At 65.1% G+C, this 19,640-nt stretch overlaps 1 protein-coding gene across 1 annotated transcript; it reads left to right on the forward strand.

Annotated features, from left to right (window-relative positions):
* Positions 1-826: 826 nt before the first annotated feature.
* Positions 827-14,552, forward strand: GRK1 (G protein-coupled receptor kinase 1). Its single transcript, XM_082701165.1, has 7 exons — positions 827-1,624; positions 3,137-3,264; positions 5,557-5,714; positions 6,162-6,245; positions 8,509-8,633; positions 10,124-10,325; positions 11,446-14,552. The coding sequence occupies exons 1-7, from the start codon at positions 926-928 to the stop codon at positions 11,742-11,744; spliced, it is 1,695 nt and encodes a 564-aa protein (XP_082557291.1). The 5' UTR covers positions 827-925; the 3' UTR covers positions 11,745-14,552.
* Positions 14,553-19,640: the final 5,088 nt, after the last annotated feature.

Here is a 19,640-nt window from a genome sequence, read left to right on the forward strand (position 1 = left end):
GAAGACCCCCAGATTTGTCCTGCCAAATGTGTCCCCCCAGGCCTGTTCCCACAGATATTCCCCAGGTGTGTCCCCCAGGGGCCCTGTCCCACATATGTGTCCCCCCAGCTGTGTGCCCCCAGCTGTGTCCCAGGCCTCTTCACTCTGCTCTCCCTCCTGTTCCTCTCAGTGCAAGGCCTCAGCCCTGCATGTAGCTGAGGGTCTCCTGCTTCAGCCCTAACTTCACCGGAAGCTTCTCCAGGCGTCTCTGCTTTGCGAGCTCAGCCCTCGGGGTGGAGGTGGGGGGGGGTGTGGGGCTGATCCCTCAGCAGGTGCCGGGTTACCTTAGGTTCCCGGTGCAGACAGGTGACCTGGAGCAGGCCACCGTCAGTGTCAGTCTGGGTCCCCACATACGAATCAGTCCCCTGGCCATGGTTTCACCCTTGGACACCCCGGGAAGCTATTCCCTGCAAATTTTTTCTCTGACTTCCTGTTCCCAGCTGCTTTCCCTCCCACTTGCTATTTTTTAAGACAAAAATGAAACATCGTGGGAAAGCCCCCAGCCATCTGGGGTTTCTCAGGACCCCTTTGCCTTCTGTCCGACCTCCCGCTCCTGGGCTGGGGGCCACGGGGCAGCTTCAGCAGATGCTTCGGGGTCTGCCCTTTGTCCTTCCTGGCGGGCTCCAAGGAGGAAGTGGTGGGGTGGGGCGCGGGGAGGGGCCGCCTAATCCTCCTGGAAGCAGCTTAGGGGATTGTCTTTTTCTGGCACCTGCTCTGTGACCCTGGGCCAGGATTTGGCCAGAGCTGTGTCAGCTGGGTTCCCGGGCTCCCTGCACGGCCGCTAGTCACCCTTGCACCTGCTGGGGCGCCTGCTGTCTAGGGAGGGCAGGGGGCACGGGCCTGGGGTGGGGGGTCCGGCCCCTCGCAGCAGGCGGCCAGCACCGGGATGGATTTCGGTTCCCTGGAGACGGTGGTGGCCAACTCGGCCTTCATCGCCGCCCGCGGCAGCTTCGACGGGACCGGCGGCCCGTCCTCTCGGGACAGGAAGTACCTGGCCAAGCTCAAGCTGCCCCCACTGTCCAAGTGCGAGGGCCTCCGGGAGAGCCTGGACCTGGCTTTCCCGAGCTTGTGCTCCGAGCAGCCCATCGGCAAGCGGCTCTTCCAGCAGTTCCTGGGGGCCGACGAGAGGCACGTTCCGGCTCTGGAGCTCTGGAAGGACATCGAGGACTACGACACGGCCGACGACGACCTCCGGCCTCAGAAGGCCCGGGCCATCCTGGCCGAGTACCTGGACCCCCAGGCCAAGCTCTCCTGCAGCTTCCTGGACGAGGGCGTGGTGGCGAAGGCCCGGGAGGGGCCCGTGGCGGGCGGGGACGCGCCCTTCCAGGCGCTGCTGCGGGCCACCCTGGCGTACCTGAGCCAGACGCCCTTCCAGGAGTACCTGGGCAGCCTCCACTTCCAGAGGTTCCTGCAGTGGAAGTGGCTAGAGGCCCAGCCCGTGGGCGAGGACTGGTTCCTGGACTTCAGGGTCCTGGGGAAAGGGGGCTTCGGGGAGGTGTCCGCCTGCCAGATGAAGGCCACGGGCAAGCTGTACGCCTGCAAGAAGCTCAACAAGAAGAGACTCAAGAAAAGGAAGGGCTACCAGGTGGGCCGCTGGCCGCTCACAGGGGTGGGAGGGCCCTCGGGGGCCGCGTCCCGCCCCGCACGGCACCCTTCGTGGACTGCCTCCTCTGCCCTGGGGACGCCGGGTCCCTCCTGCTGGGCAGCCTCCGCGTCCTGAGCCGATGATCTGGCCCATGGGGCACAGAGGGGCCCGTCCGCAGCTCTGCTGCCCCAGCCCGGCTCTGCCCCCACGCGGGGTTTGCCGTGACCCCTCTTGGAGGCAGCCTCTGCGTTCGATGGGGTGGGCGGGTCTGCCCGTCCTGTGAGCTGTCTCCTGTGTTTTGAGCTTAATTTTATTTACTTATTTATTTTGAAAGACTTTATTTATTTGAGAGAGGGACAGAGGGAGAGTGCATGAGTGGGGGCGAGGGGCAGAGGGAGAAGCAGGCTCCTCGCCTGAGCACCTGAGCACCCTGGAATCATGCCCTGAGCCAAAACCAAGCGTCGGACGCTCAGCCGGCGGAGCCCTCAAGCCTCTCCCACCAGCCTGCCCGTGTCTCCGCCACTACCATGACATAGGGGAGCGGGTGTTGGGGGAGCTGCTGGTTCTCCACCCCAGCTTTCAGGGCTCTCGGTGCTGGCTTGTGCTTGGTGGGGGCTCCCTGGGAGTCTAGCCAGCCTGACAGCCTCCGCACGTCTTCTCCGGGCCGGGGTGACCCAAGGCACGACAGGCGGCTGCGTGGGGTCTGCTCTCCCCGAGAAGGGCGAGACACCCTTTAGGGAGGGTGGCGAAGCCGCCATGTCACAGGAGCGCCTCTCCCATCCTGTGTGGTTCCTGTCCTTTCCCTCCACAAGCACACATGCAGCTTTTGGGGTAAACAGCAGCCACCCAGGGTACCTACCCCAGGGTTTCTCAATAGTGCTGTTCCTTGGGGCTGCGGGGGCAAGCAGGCAGGGTGACGTGTCATCCTAACCCACTGTCCATGGTGTCCTCTGTCCTGAGGCCAGTGTCCTCACGGAACTTAGTACTCAGGCAGTGTGGATGTGGGGGCCTTCCGGAACAAAAGAGTTTCTCCTTCACAAAGGAGCTCTACCTTCCTTACCCAAACACAACTTTAAAAATGTGATAGATGGATGGAAAGTGAACAGATGCCGGTGGGTCCTGGCTGTCCGCTGTCCAGGGCCCGGGAGAGGAGAACGGGTCTGGGGTTGCCATGCGTGAGTCGTTCCGGGGTAAGGAAGGACCACAGGGGGGGCCGCTCAGAACAGGGGCGCTGGCTCCTCTCCCGGTGCTGTTAGGGCTGCTGCTCTGACTCCTGTCTCCTTGCCAAGGGCTCCGGGGAGCCCGGAGTCCTCAGTACGCACAGACGTTTGCACGACTGATTTGGTCTCTGGGGAGGGGCACATCTGTACGTTGTTTGCGGTTGCGTTATGCAAGCTGCTTCGAGCACCTTCGTGACCCTGTTTCCGCTTCCTGGGACGTGGGACTTACTCTTTTCAGTGGCAGCACTTCCCCACTTAAACCTGGGCACTGATTTGACGTCTTGCTTTTCAGGGTGCTATGGTCGAGAAGACGATTCTAGCAAAGGTTCACAGCAGGTTTATAGTCTCTCTGGCCTATGCGTTTGAAACCAAAACTGACCTCTGTCTGGTGATGACGCTCATGAACGGAGGTGACTTAAGGTAAACCGGGCACCCGGGGCTGGGGCTCAAGCAGCTGAGCACGAAGAGGGGTCTGGGGCCCCCATGCTCGCGGAGCACGGTGAGGAGAGGCCCTGGGCCCCCACCAACCCGCTCCTCTGTCCCTGGGCTGGTGACACTCGAGGAGCTGTGTCCTTCGTCTTACAGGAAATGGGAGCCAGTGGGGAGGTGGTGAGCGGCTCTCCAGCCGCTGGGGGACCTCGGGTTCCTGGGGCTGGGGTTGTGTGAGTGCGCAGGGGTGGAGGTAGCAGGAGCGCGAGGGGCCCGGGTGTGTGCTCGTGGGGTGGACAGTGGAGGAAGCGTGTGTGGGGACAGGCTGGAGGCATCATGCTACGATTGCTCTTGGGGGCAATGGTTGAGCTGGAAACACGACGTGGCCGGCTTCGGGAACATGGCTTGCTGTCGGTGGATCCGGTGCCTGGGTCGGCCGGAGGTCTGAGGGCCCGGCCTGGGGCTCCTGGGGGAAGTCAGACCACTGGCTCTCGGTGGGGAACCCTGGGCAGTCGGAGCGCTCTTGCCTCTGTGTGCTGGTGTGAGACGGGGGTAATGAGTGATGCGGCTCTCGGGGCACCGGGCCTTAACCCATGCACGACCCCCGAGAGAGCCTCCCAGCCACACGGATGGGGCCACTGCTGTCGGTTCGCCACCACTTCTCTGGCTCCACTCTGCACCCGGACTCTGTGCCTCCGCAGGGCCGTGGTGTTTGCGGGACCCTCGTGAGGCCCTGAGGAAGAGGAGAGAGACTAGCAAGTGTACACACCATGACATACGGACACGTGATCGCGACCCTGTGCTGGGCAGCGTGCTAGCACACGGCCTTACACTGTAGCGCACTGCCGCACACGACGCTGCCCTGTGCCACACGGTGCTAACCAGGCGCTGCTCCGCTACGCTCTGCTACACTGTATGGGACCACACTACACCACACTACGCTGTACTCCACTACGCTCCACACCTTACACCGTGCTACGCTCTGCTGCTCCGTGCTACCTATACTACACCATCCTATGCTGTACAGACCATACCACACCATACCACACCATACGACATCGAGCTACACTATACTGCCCCATACTACCCTATTCTACACTATACGAGGCCATACCACATACACCACACTCCACTACTCCGTTATCTTACACCGTGCTACAGCCTGTTACACCGTGCTACCTATGCTAGCCCACCCTACACTATGCTAGCCCACCCTACACTATGCTAGCCCATCCTACACTATGCTACACGCTACCACACTGTACTATGCCACAGCACATCACGCCCCACTGCACTACACCACGCCGCCCCGTGCTGTCCACGTGCGCTCCGCCGTCTCACACTGTCCTACAGCTGCCACCACGTTCTGCACTGCACCGTCCGGTGTGTCCCCTGCTGCCCCGCACAACACCGCGCGACGTAGCACACCGTGTAACACCACACTGTCCCCCACTGTCCCGTGTGACGCTCTCCACCGTCTCCCCTCCCGCCCGCTGTGTCACACGGTGTTGTGCTGTGCCAGAGCAGAGCTCCCTGTGTCCCCCGTGCTCCCTCCTGCTCCCGCACACCAGGCTAGGCCAGCACACGGCACGGCACGCACCGCAGCGTCGCCCTGTCGCGGCACCGTCGGCCTTGTCGACGGACTCGAGGCCTTTTGTCTTGCTCCTTGGCCTGCCTCTTGCCGGCCGCTCTCCGCTGCTAACACTTTGCTCCCTTATTCGTTAGGTCTGCGTTTCTGTGGAATGTGAGAGTGGAGAAGCGGCGCAGTCTGGGGCGGAGGGACGCTGGCGGGAAAAGCCCAGCAGGCCCACCCCGGAGCCCTGCCCAGAGCCGCCCCCGATGCGTGTGCTCGGGCCCGGGGAGCCGGCCGGCATGCTTCCACGGACACTGCAATGACTGCTAATGGTTGCGGTGACTCGGGGCACTTGCCTGGGCCGGCTCCACCACGCTCCCCGTCCTCGGGCCGGCGGTGGCGAAACGGCTTCAGGGTCCACTTGCCAGCTGGTGCGGGCGAGTGTGGGGGCGGTGGGGAGACTGGTGCGCTCTTGCCTCGGCTCCTGTCCTGCTGGTTGTGGTGGGGGACCTGTGAGGGCACGACAGGCCACCAGGGGCTCTCAGACTGCCACGGGTCCTTCAGGCTGGTGCTGAGACCCCACAACGACCAGATACCCAGCAGGGGCTCTGAGGCTCTCACTGTTCCCTGAGAATTTTTTCCCCGTGGCCACTGTGGATGCCCCGTCCACTGTGCCAGGGAAGCATGGGCCCTGTGTGGTCTGACCCCAGGTACCACATCTACAACGTGAACGAGGAGAACCCTGGCTTCCAGGAGCCACGCGCGGTCTTCTACACGGCCCAGATCGTCAGCGGCCTGGAGCACCTACACCAGAGAGGCATCGTGTACCGAGACCTCAAGCCGGAGAACGTGCTTCTGGACGATGACGGTGAGGGGCCCCTGGGTTCCCTCCCCTGCCTCCCCCGCCCCCTCTCCCTCCTCCCTGCCCAGGCCTGCCCGTGCCAGGGTCTCCTGCTTCGGTGCGAGGACACACTGGCTACGCTCTCTGCCCTCGAAGGGCTTCTTGTCGGAAGGAAACGCGCAGATCTGGGTTCCTTTACGTCCCTTACGCCACCCCCCCCCGCTTTGTGTCACAAGTCGTGCAGACGTGGGGTGTTCTGGAGGTGGTTTCGGGCGCTACTGGGGCCCCTCCGTCCCTCTGCAGTCTGCTGGGGCAGCAGAGGCCTCGGGCCCTGGGGAGGGCGTGTGCTGCGCGTGGGTGCTCACGGTCGTGTGTGTGTGTGTGTGTGCGGCGGCTGCCCTTGGCTGGTGCAGGGACACCAGGTGCCTTTGTTCCGTGGGCCCGCGGGTGACCTCGGCCTGTGTTTGCTTTCAGGCAATATCCGCATTTCTGACCTTGGGCTGGCTGTGGAGCTGAAGGACGGGCAGACCAAGACCAAGGGCTACGCAGGCACCCCAGGTGAGCCCCTGAGAGGGTGGGAGGGCAGCCTCTTCTGCGGGGGGCAGGGAGCGAGGCCGTGCACCCTCACAGCAGACCGTGGAATCACGGGGTGGGGCTGGTGGGTGTGCCCAGACCCCGCTGCAGGGGTCCCCCACCTGTTGGTTCCGGAGGGCCACGCGCTCCGTGAGGGGGCTTCTGCCTCCAGTGGCCTCCTGGACATCGGCAGAGTGGATGTGTCCAACCTGCCCGGCCCCGTGGGTTGGAGCCCGGGGCATCTGCCGCGGATCACCCGCCGTGCCCTGGACATCGGCAGAGTGCATATGTCCAACCTGCTTGGCCCCATGGGTTGGATCACCCGCTGTGCCCCCCAATGCGCGCAGACCGGGAGAGCCGCGATGGGTGGCCAGCACCCACTGCCGTGTGGCCGGGGTTGGCTCTGCAGGGGAGGGGGCTGCCCACGTCCAGGATGTGTGCGTGTGCGTGTGTGTGTGCACAGGTGTGTCTGTCTGTGTGTGTACTGTGTGCTCCTACACAACACATTCTGCCCTGGGGGGAGGGAAGCAGGGCCCGCAGACAACAGAGGGGCCCCCCAGTGTTGGGGCGGGCGGAGCGGGCAGCCCAGACTGCTGGGGAGCTGGGCGCCGCCTCCCGTCGGCGGGCACCTGGGGGTCTGTCCCCTGTGCCACCGTGTTCCGGGAGGCGGGGCTCCCAGCCAGCCCGTCCCTGGGTTGACCTGGCTTTGAGGAGGGACTGTTGGCACTAGGATCTGGGGCTACTTGGACCTTGTTTTGTGTCCCCAGATTCTCCTGTCCTGGGCTCTGAGCCCTTATGGTTTGTCCCTGCTGCCGGGGCAGCTCTGTCCCCCACCGTGGCCTCAGTTAGGGAGGGCCCCTCCGAAGTCGACTTTTCCAGAATCTGTAGCGCTCCAGCGCTGAGTGGACCATGGCAGTGGGCTCCTGCCGTGTTTTAGGGGATTCAGATCACGAGAAAGTGTAGAGAGCGCGGCTCCACAGGCCGGACTCTGGTCGTCGACGGCGGGTGTGAGGGCCCTGCTGGCCGCCAGAGGGCGTCCCAGGCTTCGCTGCTGCCCGGCCTTCCTCTGAGCAGGGGACGCAGGGGACCCGCTCACACATGCTCGTCACTCCCCTGCCCGTTCGGCGACTGGTATTTCCTGGTGCTCACTTTGTCCCAGGTGCCATGTGTCACTTTGCTGGGGTTGGGGGCAGAGCAGGGACCCCCCCCCCAGATGTTTGCTGCAGAAACTGACCCCCTCGCTGAGGCCTGCTGGGCTGTCACCCCAGACCCCGTTTCTGTCTCGAAGTGGTGGCCTGTTAGACGCGTCCTTCTCACCACATCTGAGCAACAGTGCAGTTCCCGGAAAGTGGGACCTATGAAGGGGTGAAGCTTTCCGGGGCCAGGCGGGTCTGTGGAATCGCGCGCCGGCAGCCTCTGCGGGCAGGAGTGCGTCTGTGTCCCCACCGGCCTGGCCGCTGCACTGAGCACATCCGCTCTTGGAGCCTGGCTCTGAGACCATCCGCTGAGGGCCGGGAGGCCCCAGAAATCAACAGGCTCGTTAGCTTTGCTTCCCTGGGAACGTCCGAAGCCAGCAGGCCCAGGAGCTGCCCGTGCCCTGCCCACAGCACCTGCCAGCTCTGGTCCCAGGGGAGTGGACCGTGGGCCCCAGAGACCGGCCTGTGCGCCCTTGCCCCGTGCTGGCTGGCTCCCCGACACGAGGGTTCGAGAAAGCCCAGGACGTGCTTTGGGGATGTGGGCTCCTCGCGTGGCCCCAGCTCCCTCGTGTGGTGCCGGCCGGCAACGGTGCGTGTCCGGTTGCTCTCTGGGTTGGGTTGGCTTAAATCGGCCCTTCTGTGCCCTTTCGGGAAGGAGCTGGTAGCGCCTGACCACGACGCCACGGGTCACACTTGCACCTACATGGCCAGCCAGGGCCACAGCTCTGGCTGCAGGACGTGCCACGGGGAGGCGGGGCTTCAAGCTCACGAGAGGCAGCGGCTGGACGGGGGGCAGTGTTGTCCGGAGGCGACACTCCGCAGCGTCTGTAGGCATTTCCGGCTGCCACGACTGGGGGCGTTCCAAGTATCGCTGTGGGCAGGGAAGGGCTCCCCAGTGTGCAGCGCCCAGGGCAGCCCCGCTGCAGAGGGGTCGGGGCGAGGACCCCGCCCACGGGCGCGCAGGGAGCCCCGTCTGGGATGTGCCTGTCCGGGCCGAGTGCGTGCTCCGTGCTGGGGCCCGCGCCGGAGTCTGCGCCCGCTTCTGCCCGCAGGGTTCATGGCCCCTGAGCTCTTGCGGGGCGAGGAGTACGACTTCTCCGTGGACTACTTCGCCCTGGGCGTCACGCTGTATGAGATGATCGCAGCCAGAGGGCCCTTCCGCGCCCGTGGAGAGAAGGTAGGAGGTCACGCGACAGGTCCCGCAGCCGCCCTGTGACCCCCTCCTTGGGGGAGCCGCTGTTCAGACCATGAACACAAGGGGCCTCTCATGGTACATCCTTCCCGGGCAGGAGAGGGGACGTGGTGACCTCATCTCGTGGAGCCCCACGCTGACAAGCGTTTCAGGACCCGCCGGGCCCGGACTTCCCCACCCCCCACCCCCTATAAGCAGCCCTCAGCTCCCCCAGCCCAAGCCAGTCCTGGGGCGGGGAGACAGGGCCACAGGTGCCCCACTCGTGCTTCCACGGCGGACCGGCGAGCTCTCCGTCTGGCCCGGCAGCCTTTCTGAAGAGCGGGCCCCACCTCACTGTGCCCGACCCAGGGCCCCCACGCCCTCCCCCTGCCCCGTGGGCCCTGGAGTCCGGGTGCTCCAGCTGCGGCCCCAGAACCACAGGTGCCGGCTCACCTCAGACCTCTCCGGGCCAGCTCAGGGCCCGTAACAGAGCCGAGGCTGCGGTAAAGCGAGTCAAGCGAGCCTCCTGGTTCCCGGCGTGGACCTCGGTCAGGTCACCGCAGGCCGGAGTTCTGAGCGAGCCGGGGTGCTCGGTCCCAGGAGCCATCCGCGGGCCTCTGGGGCCGGCGCTCACAGCTGACCGCCCTGCGGGCTTCACGACTCGTGAGCGCTTCTCCCAGCTCACCAGGACAAGTAGAACAACAATGACAGTGACATAGTCTGAGAATCACCAGAATGTGACCGAGAGACATGAGCTGAGCCCAGGCTGTCGGACCGATGTCGACTCACTCGAGGCAGGGTGGCCGCTGCCTTCCGCAGGGAGAAGCGCAGAGGGGGGTGCCTGGGCCCCGACCGGAAGCCCGGTCTCCTGTGTGTGGTGAGCGCGATGGGCTCGGGTGAACGGGGCTCGGGGCCGCCGTGGCCCCTGGTCTCCGGCCCAGCCTGCAGGGGTGTGTGTCCCACCCGAGAGGCACTCGCGAGAGCCCGCAGCTTTGCCATCTTAGGAAAGGCGAATCTGTGTGTGGTGAGAACCCATGGCCGGGGTCTGCCCGAGTGGGGGTGGACCCGGGGTTCAGAGGGCACAGGGCACCTGGGGGCTCCTTGTGGGGCTGCCTGCTGACTGTGCAGGCCCGACACTGGCAACAGGGTTCTCCGGAAAAGCGCTCAGAATCAGACACCAGGTGGAGGTGTCGGTGTCGGTGTCGGTGGGGATGATGGTGGAGGTGATGGTGGAGGTGATGGTGGAGGTGACTGGTGACCTCCGCCGTCACCTCTGTCCTATCACCTCCTCAGTCACCTCCGCTGTCACCTCCACCGTCACCTCCACCGTCACCTCCGCCGTCACCTCCGTCCCATCACCTCCACCGTTACCTCCGTCCCATCACCTCCTCAGTCACCTCCGCCCGGCGTCTTCCCAGGAGGTGCACTGGCTGAGCTGGACGCATCCCCCCGTGGGCTCCGTGGGCTCCTGTGACGTGGCGTGTCCTACCGTGCAGGTGGAGAACAAGGAGCTCAAGCAGAGGATCCTGTCTGAGGCCGTCAAGTACCCGGACACGTTCAGCCAGGCCAGCAAGGACTTCTGTGAGGCACTGCTGGAGAAGGACCCCGAGAAGCGCCTGGGTTTCAGAGACGGGACGTGTGACGGGCTCCGCACCAGGCCCGTCTTCAAGGACATTAATTGGAGACAGCTCGAGGCTGGTGTGTCTGTGCGCCTTTGGACCCAGGGGGCCGTGTGGGGCGGGTCCACCATCAGGTTCTTGCTGGCCGGGCCCCACCAAGGGGCCTTGCTTGGCGCCTCCTGGGCTCCCCCCAGCCACCCTCCTGCCCCTGAGTAACCCCCGTCTCCATGTCCTGTCACCTGTCACCAAGCTGGGTGGTAGCACACAGGTTTTTGGGCTGGGGGAGGCTGGTTGGTGTGTGTGCGGAACATGCTGCTGACCTTTGAACTGAGGGCCCAAACCTGCGGCAGTGGCTTACCCCGTACTTTTAAGGAGCCCCTGACCCAAGGCAGTGCAGGAGTCTTCCAGCTGCGTGTCCGGAAGACACTTGCCCATTCGGCCCGTGTGGTGTTGGCTGTGGCAGGTGCGTGTGCGGGCAAGGCCCCGCCCCAAAGCCCACAGAGGCCACGTGAACACGGGCCTCCCCACCACGGCCTGAGGAGAGAAGTTCCTTCTTCTGGGGTTGGGGGAGCTGGGAGCCAGGAGAGGCGGGAGGGTCCCCAGGGCCACTGCATGGGTCTGGCAGAGTACTTAGCCCGGGGGCCACACGGAAAGGAAGGGCAGGAGGGCCACCAGGGTCACGTGGCTGATGTTCTGCGTCTGGTGACTAGGGCACCGCGGCGCCTGAGCGGGTTGGGGGAGAAGCCAGCTTTGGAAAGGAGACGGGAGCGCAGTCCTGGGTTGCTGGCTGCGGGGCGTCCCACCTGCACATGGCACCGGCCCTGGGGAGGCTGGCGTGGGGCACGGGCAGGAGCCCTCCGTCCCCTGCCTGGACGCGAAGTTCCTTGCATCTTGCTCCGTGGGCTGTGAGGCTCCCGAGAGCTTTCCTGAGCCCCTGGGGCAGCTGGGGCAGGGTGACCCTGCCCACCGAGCACACGGCTGCTCCCTCCCACTGGGGCAGCTGGGGCAGGGTGACCCTGCCCACCGAGCACACGGCTGCTCCCTCCCACTGGGGCAGCTGGTAAGGGTGACCCTGCCCACCGAGCACACGGCTGCTCCCTCCCACTGGGGCAGCTGGGGCAGGGTGACCCTGCCCACTGAGCACACGGCTGCTCCCTCCCACTGACGTGTCCTACGTCGTGTGCTTTTCCTCCTCACAGGGATGCTGACACCCCCCTTTGTCCCGGACTCCAGGACAGTCTATGCCAAGAACATCCAGGACGTGGGCGCCTTCTCCACCGTCAAGGGGGTGGCCTTCGACAAAGCCGATGCTGAGTTCTTCCAGGAATTTGCGACTGGCAGCTGTCCCGTCCCTTGGCAGGAGGAGATGATCGAAACGGGCGTGTTTGCGGAGCTGAACGTGTGGCGCTCTGACGGGCAGATGCCTGACGATATGAAGGGGGTGACTGCGGAGGGGGCGGCCTCGGCGTCCAAGTCAGGGATGTGTCTGGTCTCCTAAACGCGCAGGGAGAGGGAGCTCTGTAGCCCGCAGGGGCGGGAACGGCCACGTGAGCCGCCCGGCACCCACGGCACCGTCGGGAGAGAGGCTCGGTTTGGACACACGTCCGGCCTGTAAAGAGTCCGCTCCCTGCCCATGTCACTCAGTAAGACTCCGCGGTGGTCCCCAGACGGACTAGAGCACGAGGCCTATCCCAAGGACTCCCGTGGACACGCCAGCCGCCGCGGGCCCACCGCTGGGCAGAGAGCAGCTCGTGCGGAGGACACGCGGCCCGTGTTTCCTGACGCCTCACCGGCATCTTCCCAGAGCCCAGCCCTCAGTGGGAGGTCTTCTCCGGCTTCGCTCAGGGGCTGGCAAACTGCGCCCATGGGCTCCCGAGTGCCAGCGAGAGGCCCGGGTGGGGGCCTGCTCCTGTCCCCCAGAGCCGGTCACCCTCTGCGTGACGATGACGCTGGCTTCAGCCAGGTGCTGGACGGCGCAGGCTCCGAGGGGTGGCCTTGCCCAGGCTGGGGCCCCCGTGTCCCAGGGGGGAGGAGGGGCTGGGTCTGGAGGACTGAGAGCGGCCGCGGCAGCTGCCCCCGGTTCTTTTCGCCCTGAGAACACCTCCCGCTGATGGCACCCGGGCCCAAAGCCACCCACCCCGGGCAGACAGGTGTGCGGGCATCTTCTCTCCTCCCCGCGCACCTGCTTGCCACCCGGCTCTGCCTCCCAGCGGAGTCGGGGCAGACTGGCGGCTGGCCGGGGACCGGCTGTCTCCATCCTCACGCCTGCAGCTGGGCCCCAACGCTCCGAAGCCCAGACGTGCCCTCCCTCTGCCTGTGGCCCCGGGCACTGTTCCTGTCGGCTCCCATGTCTCCTGCTTCACCTCCACCTCAGCGTCCCCGGAGCCTTTACGCATCTGAACGGGAAGCACGTGGTTTGGGTGGCAGCGGCCTCCGAGAGACCACGTTTGCTCCTGGTCAGGCTTTGCTGGCATCGGGCTGGGACTCCCTCGGTGGGGCCCACCCCTGGGGAGGAGTTGTGGTTTGGGGCACTGGGGCACCTTCCTCTCCTAGGGAAGAACATCAGAGTCCCTGCACCTCACCGGCCGTGTCACGTGCTAGTCCAGGCAGATGCCCCCCATAGGCGTCAGAAGATACCCTGGCGTTCAGCTTTCGGGGGGCTGGTGTGAGGACCCGTGAGGGAACCCAAAAGACAGCGTCTTTCCTCGTGTCAGCGCCGGTGCCGGGCCGACCGCCTCCTCCCAGCAGCTGTCCCCCCCGAGCGCTGGCCGTCCCCGTCCTCACGCTGTCAACCCCGAGGGCTGGGCCGTCTATTGCAGATGTCGACATGTGGTCGACATGTGGTCACTCACCCCACCCTCAGGGAACAGGGGTTCTGCAGCCCACAACTCTGCTGGGTCTGGTGCAGGGCTCCTGTCTGGTGCAGGGCTCTGCAGGTGCCATGTCCCCTGCACTCACGTGTGGCACACAGTAGTCCGGGGTGCAGAGGCCCGTAGGTGGTGGAGAAGATCACGTGAGTTCTTGAGAAGACGTTATGCACACAGAGCCTCTGAGCATGCCCTTGGACCAGAGCCTTGTTCCCTGGCTGTGCGCGTGGCCCACCAGAGGCAAAGAATGCTCGGGTGGGCCTGGAGGGGCATCCAGGGCTTTCTAGCAGGCGAGTAGAAGTGCCCGGCGTGTCCCTGCAGGCAGCTCAGCCCCAGGACACACTGCTGTGCCCTCCCCAAAGCGGGACAGAGCACACTGTCTGGGCGATGGCCGACGGGTCACTTCTCTGCATTTGTGGGAGGAGGCCTGGAGCCAGGCCCCCTGTAGCACCAGCGGCCGGTGGGGCCCCCTCTGCCTGGGCTGAATTTCAGGGGAACAACAAGTACTGTCCTCGGTGCGTCCTGGGTGCCGTGGGGGCTGTCCTGACACGCCAGTCACCTGGTGTGGTTTGCCGGGCCGCCAGCACGGGTCAGTCAGCGGCTAGGCCCTGCACTGGACTGGCGGGTCTGGTGGGCTAGTCAGTGCACTGAGCTAGCGGGTCTGGTGCGCGTGGCCATGACTTCAGCTGTCTCTCCATCTGCCGGGAAAGGGGCTTTGCCGCAGCACCCCGACCCCTGGCTCCCCCATCTGGAGGCGACCGTGTGCACACACTAATAGCAGGCTCCAGGCACTGCTGTGCGACGTCCAGGGCGTGTGGACACGGCCGCTCCTGTGGGGCGCCCCTCCTCTGAGCGCTCCTGGCAGTCCCGTGGGGGTGCTGGTGCTCGGGACTTCCGTCACTGGCTCAGGAGGTCCCTGCTGTGGGTGTCTTTCAGTCCCAGGGCTCTGGCTGGCCCACACGTATGAGGGTCCTTTCCTCAGCTGGGGGCTGGGTCTAGGGGACACACTGCCTGCCTGGACGCTCAGCCTTGGTGGCTGTCAGGGCCTTTGGGCACCTGCGGGCTTGTCTCTGGCTCGGGGGCTGCCCACGCCAGGCCTAAGGGGGGGATCCCCTGACCATCACTGCCCCTACGGTCCTGCATACCACAGCCGCCGACGGTCTTCCAAACCGGCCTCCGTTCCCCTCGGGGGGCCTCGGCCTCTCGCACAGCTACGGCACGGGCCACAGCCCGGCAACAATCACCCCACGTGTCTGGGTGCCCCGACATGCACCACGTGGGGAAAGCGCCCACGGGACTGCTCCCCGGGGGGAGCAGGCGGCAGATAGACCCTGGAAACACTGGGGTCACAACAAATTGCGTGAAATTTTGTGAAAAACAAACTGCAGTTTCTGTTCAAGCAGAAAAAGGCAAAAATAAAACAGATTCTGGATGATGAATGGTGCTTGTGTTCTTTCCTTCAAAGTCACACACACACACCTGTGCACACACATGCACATACATGTGCACAGGCGGACACACGCTTATACGCTGGCACACACCCGCAGACACGCACACACGCGTGCACCCACTCACGTGTACACACCTGAAGACACGCACACACATGTGGACACACACGCAGGCACACACACAACGCAGATGCACGCGCACAACCGCTTTCGTCTCTCGCGACTGTCGGACGTAAGCAAAGTGCTTGCGGGGCCGCTCCTCCCCGGACTTCGGATCCCAAGGCTCCCTCCACCGTGCCTCGAGGGGCTTTATTCTGCTCCTCGTGGAGGTTAGAGGTGTTTGCAGGTGTGGTTCCCTTCCTTTCCACACAGCTGGCGGACACACTGCTTAATGGAGTGGCCCTGTGGCCGCCGTGGACAGAGGTGGACCCGAGGGCACGTGGGCCGGTGCTGACGGACCCGCTGGCTGACGGGCAGGATGAGCCGCTGCACGTGCCGGGAAGGGCAGGTGTGAGCGTCGTAGCAGACGCTGCGGCGAAGCACGGGGGCCACGCTGTCTTCTCTCCGTGCTCTGCTGTCACCTGGTGCACGCCCCTCCCATGCCCCACCATGCCCATGTGTAAGGCAGGTGCTGAGACGCCCGTCCGCGTGGGTGCACAGAGGCTTCCTCCGTGGCCGTGGGTGGCCCAGCCCCTGTTGTAAGCTCAATTCGACCCTTCCTCTGCTTGACCCCAGGCAGGACCCTGGGAGCCTGGGATGAACAGGGAATCAGTCAGTGCAGAGGACAGGGGTTGCTGGGGTTTCACGGGGGCTCACAGCAGCAGGTCCGCTGTCCTGACTCCCGTGGGTCCCACAGGCAACGGCTTTCTTGACAGTCACTCTGCCCAAGCCCTTGCGGGGCAGCCCGGAGTGGGACTGCTGTCACCCAGAGGGCTGGGAGCACAAACCACTCCCCCCGTAGCTCCCCAGAGCTAAGTGTGACGTCAGCTCTGGTTCTCTCCGCAGAGAGAGGGCTCTTGTCTTCCCCCCCAGCCCGGGAGGGCAGCTGGGGCCGCACCAGCGCAGGACACCCCTAGGAAGGCCGAGTGTGGGGAGAAGGAAGCGGCCGGCTGGGCCTGACTGAGGAGGACACTCGTGCCTCCCGGGACCTACGCCAGGCACAGGCGAGGCCGCCATAGGCACAAAGGAAAGCAGCCCCGGGGGGAGTGGCTCTCCAGCCAGAGGGCCCTGAGGGAGCCGGCCCAGTGAGGCCGGGCCCACGAGGGACATGCACGGCCCTGTCCCCGGCGCCAGCACGGCAGAGTGGACCCTGGACCTCCACCCTCCCTCGTCCGCGACAAGGCTCTGAGCCCCGCACCCCGCGGAAATGAGACCCTCCCCACCCCTCCTCCCTGTGTCCCCCTGGTGTGGACAGTGAGAGGAGCAGAGAGCCGGTGGCCGCCCCCGTGGGCACTGTGTTGGAGCACAGCAGCACAGATCCCTTCCTGCAGGGAGACCCAGTGTTCCTAACATGGCACCGGAGGCCCAGAGTGCAGCGGACAGTCCCTTGCACACCATGACGCAGACGGACGTCTGGAACGGCCATCGCGTGGCATGGATGCCGGGACCACCCAGCACGGCCGAGAGTGTCTGCGGGCACTGGTGGCCCCGCATGTCCGGCCAACACCCGTGCTGGGCTTCCCAGGCCCCCTCACGGCCAGCGGGCGGCCGCTTGTTTGCGGTCTCCTTAGATTAGCTCCCTCGACCCCGGGCGCCCCACTGACGCCCCCCTCCAGGGCTCCCTCCTCGCCGCCAGGGAGCTCGCTCGGGCCGCCTGGCCCGGGAGAGCGGGGCCGAGCCCAGGCCAGGCCAGCGGACAGCAGGCGGCTCATAAGGCAGACCTCAACCTGAAAGTGCGGAATTAAACGCAAGCCTGAGGTGGGCTCAGGCGCTCCCCAGACCACGTAAGACGCAGACAAGGGGCTTGCTTTGGGTTTGTGAAAACCGAACCTCACCCCCAGTTACATGGAGAAAAGGTGTTTCTACGGTCAGGCTTCTTCCTCCAGGGTCAGCGGGGACCTCGGAGGCCGTCGGGGGCCAGGCTGTGACCCCCGTGTGATGAGAGGAGCCGCGTGGAGTGCTGCTGTCCGCCTTCCAACGCCCAGGCCAGGTCCCCGCTCGCCGTGCGGTTCCCTGGGTGCAGCCTCCAGGTTGGGGAAGCCGGGGGTGCGCTGTCCTTCCCCCGAGCGCCACAGCTGTGCCGGGAGACTGCCGCGGGCACGTGTACTTTGCAGGTCGTCTCCCCGAAACAGGGGACACTGGGCGAGCCTGTGTTTGCCGAATCTGCAGCGGGAAGGCCGTTCCTGCTCCCCGGACTCGTGGGTGGGCCTCAGGCTTCTGGGGTGGGCGGCGTGTGAGCGCAGGGACCATGAGACGGGAGCTCCTGGGGACGCAGGGAGCCTTCCTGCCCAGGTCGTTAGAGAGATAGTGCTCACAGGCCCTCCTGGCAAAGCCCGGAGAGTGTTTTTAATTTAAAAAATTCATGTGTCTGAGAAGGTCTCCTGTCCTGTCCCACCTCCCCCGTGAGGACAGACAAGGACTGACACCCGCGCTCGGCTTGCCGGTCTACATTATTCATTCCCCGAGCTTCGTTTCAGGGTCATTCGGTTACAGGAGGGAGTCGGGTTTTGCTGTGTGCACTTCACTCCCGGGAGATGAGAGCCAGGCTGTGTCCACACGCGGGCCCCCTGCCCAGGCCCATGGTTCTAGAGCCAATGGGAGGAAACAGACTGTCTGTGGATGAGAAAGGCGGCTCCGGGCTAATTTCTGTCTCTTCTCTATTTAAGCTGGGAATGCCCCACCCCATCCTCACGTCCTCCCTGCCCGCCGGCCCCGTCTGCTCCAATAAACTGCTTTTCCTGCCAATCAGACTCATGCGAGGTCTCCAGCGAGTCCTACTGCAGAAGACGGCCTGGCGGGGGGCCCAGCGAGGGGGGATCATGTGACCAGCACGCACCCCGACCTGGCAGGAAGCAGCGCTAACTGCTGTGCGGAAGTCACGTTTGTGCTGGCTTCCCTCCGCAGGTGCCCTCGGAGTGCCTGCCTCGAGATGGACGCTGCTCTGAGCCCACGACTGTCCGTGTGAACGGATTTCCCAGGAAAGCCACCATGTGCTGCGGTCACCCTGCGCCCCAGGGCTGCCCACCCCGCTTTTGTCCAAAAGAGGCAAAGCTTTTGGTTCTTGGTGCCTTTGAAGGCTGGTTGCCTGGGTTCTGAGCCCCGGCTGCCCCGCCGGGCTCCACGGCCATGCGGGGCCCCACGCTTCTCCTTCTCGGGTGGCCTGCTCATGTGTTTTTAACTCACTGAGACTGTAATTCAAGATACGAAATTCTGTTTTCTTCTTCTACTTCCTTCTTTGATCAGGATCAGCGGCCTCAGGGAGGGGCCTGTGGCAGGAGGGACGGGCAGAGACCCCCAGGCCAGGAGGGACGGGCAGAGACCCCCAGGCCTTTTCCATCTTTGCTCCGGCAGGGGCTCCCGCAGGAAACGGACCGGCAGTAAGAGAGGCGTGGGGGAGGTCAGCCGGCCCCAGCAGGACCCACACAGCCCACCAGTGCCCTCCCCCCACCCGGCAGGGAGGAGGTGGGTCTTGGGGACCGTCACGAGGGGGGTGACCAGATGCCCCCTGCCACACGCTGTCTCCCATCTGCACACGTCGGTGTGTACACACGTGTGCCCATGTGTGCGAGTGTGCACATGTACGTGTGTGTGTGTCCATGCGCGTGTGTGCACGCGGGGCCCCGAGGACGAGCCCCCTGCTGGGAAGTCAGGGGTGGAGGGGAGGTGTCCCGGGTCTGGGTTCCCGCGGGGGCCGGGGTGGGTCTGCCGCTGGGGCGCCGGGTGTCCCTCGCTGGACCCGTCCACGGACCCCTGCTAGCATGGCGACCTGGCCAGCGCTCGGACCATCGAGCGGATGGCCTGCTCTAGTCCTGCTTTCTCCGCAAGGCCGCCGTGCTCGGAACGCGCCGGTCGGCACGGCCCTTCTGTGCGGCTCTCCTCCTGTCTTGTGCACAGATGGACCCCAAGAGACCTTTGCTGGTCGTGGGAATGAAAGATTGAATTAAATGTCTGTAGTCAGGTCAATACGCCCTTTCCCTCGCGGAGGCTGAGATCCGGCTGACCTGGCTCAGATCTGGTTTCTGCCATTGAACAGATTCTTGACTTTGGAAAAATTATTTAAGTTCTTGCGGCCTGTTTCTTCATTTGTGAAATGATATTATGAAGATTAAATAAGGCCTCGGGGAGAAGCTGTGACCACGGGGGCGGGGGGCGTGGCAGGGGTGCGCGTGGCCCGGGCTCAGCCAGGGAGAGCTGCCGCCCAGCATGCTCGTGGTCTGAAGGGACACGGGCTCAGAGGGCTGCGGTGGCTCCGGGAGAGCCGCTCGGGTGGGGGGACTCGGGTGTTTCCGGGGGTGCACTGGGACCCGTGCTCGCGCAGGGGGAGGTCGCGGCGGGCGCGCCGAGGGCGCGTCCGCTGCAGCCACTGTCACAGGCGCCTTCGCACGCCGTGTGTTTTCCCTCACGACAGGGACTGATGAAATCAGCGGCTCAGAAAGCCTCGCCGGTGCCATCGTCACTAACGGAACACGGGGGCTCGTTCGCCAGCGAAGGGAGATACCTAACGTTCCAGAGCGCCAAGGAGACCCTTCCTCGGGGCCGGGACACCCCACGGCGCTTCCCTGGCCACGGACAGGTCCATCGGACGCCCCCAAACCCGAGCCCACGCTGGGGCTGCCGCCAGCAGGGCGCCTCTCCCCGGCCCCCGCGTCTGAGGGGCTCATCTTTCACGATCGAACCCCAGGCTCGTCCCTCCTGCTGCCGGACCTTCTGCACGGGGTCCTCCTCGCCGAGGGTCGAACGTCCTCACGTGACCGAGGGATGACGCGGTGCCCCCGCGGTGTGCACCCTGGCCCTTGACGAGGGGGCGCGGCGGGGCACGACCGTCTGCGCCACGTCGACCTCGCTCCCACCCAGTGCCAGCAGCCATGTGAGCGGCTTCAAGCGTCGAAACTCTCACCGGGGGCATGGAGGTTCCCCATC

This window comes from Mustela nivalis (genome assembly GCF_964662115.1).
Source record: "Mustela nivalis genome assembly, chromosome: 15".
Classification (NCBI taxonomy): Eukaryota; Metazoa; Chordata; class Mammalia; order Carnivora; family Mustelidae; genus Mustela; species Mustela nivalis.

What these genes read in the sequence shown, in the direction of transcription:
- GRK1 (XM_082701165.1), top strand. Translation starts at nt 926, where the DNA reads ATGGATTTCGGTTCCCTGGAGACGGTGGTGGCCAACTCGGCCTTCATC. An exon ending in AGAAAAGGAAGGGCTACCAG is followed by an intron (nt 1,625 to 3,136) that starts GTGGGCCGCTGG and finishes CTTGCTTTTCAG; the next exon opens with GGTGCTATGGTCGAGAAGAC. An exon ending in CGTGCTTCTGGACGATGACG is followed by an intron (nt 5,715 to 6,161) that starts GTGAGGGGCCCC and finishes GTTTGCTTTCAG; the next exon opens with GCAATATCCGCATTTCTGAC.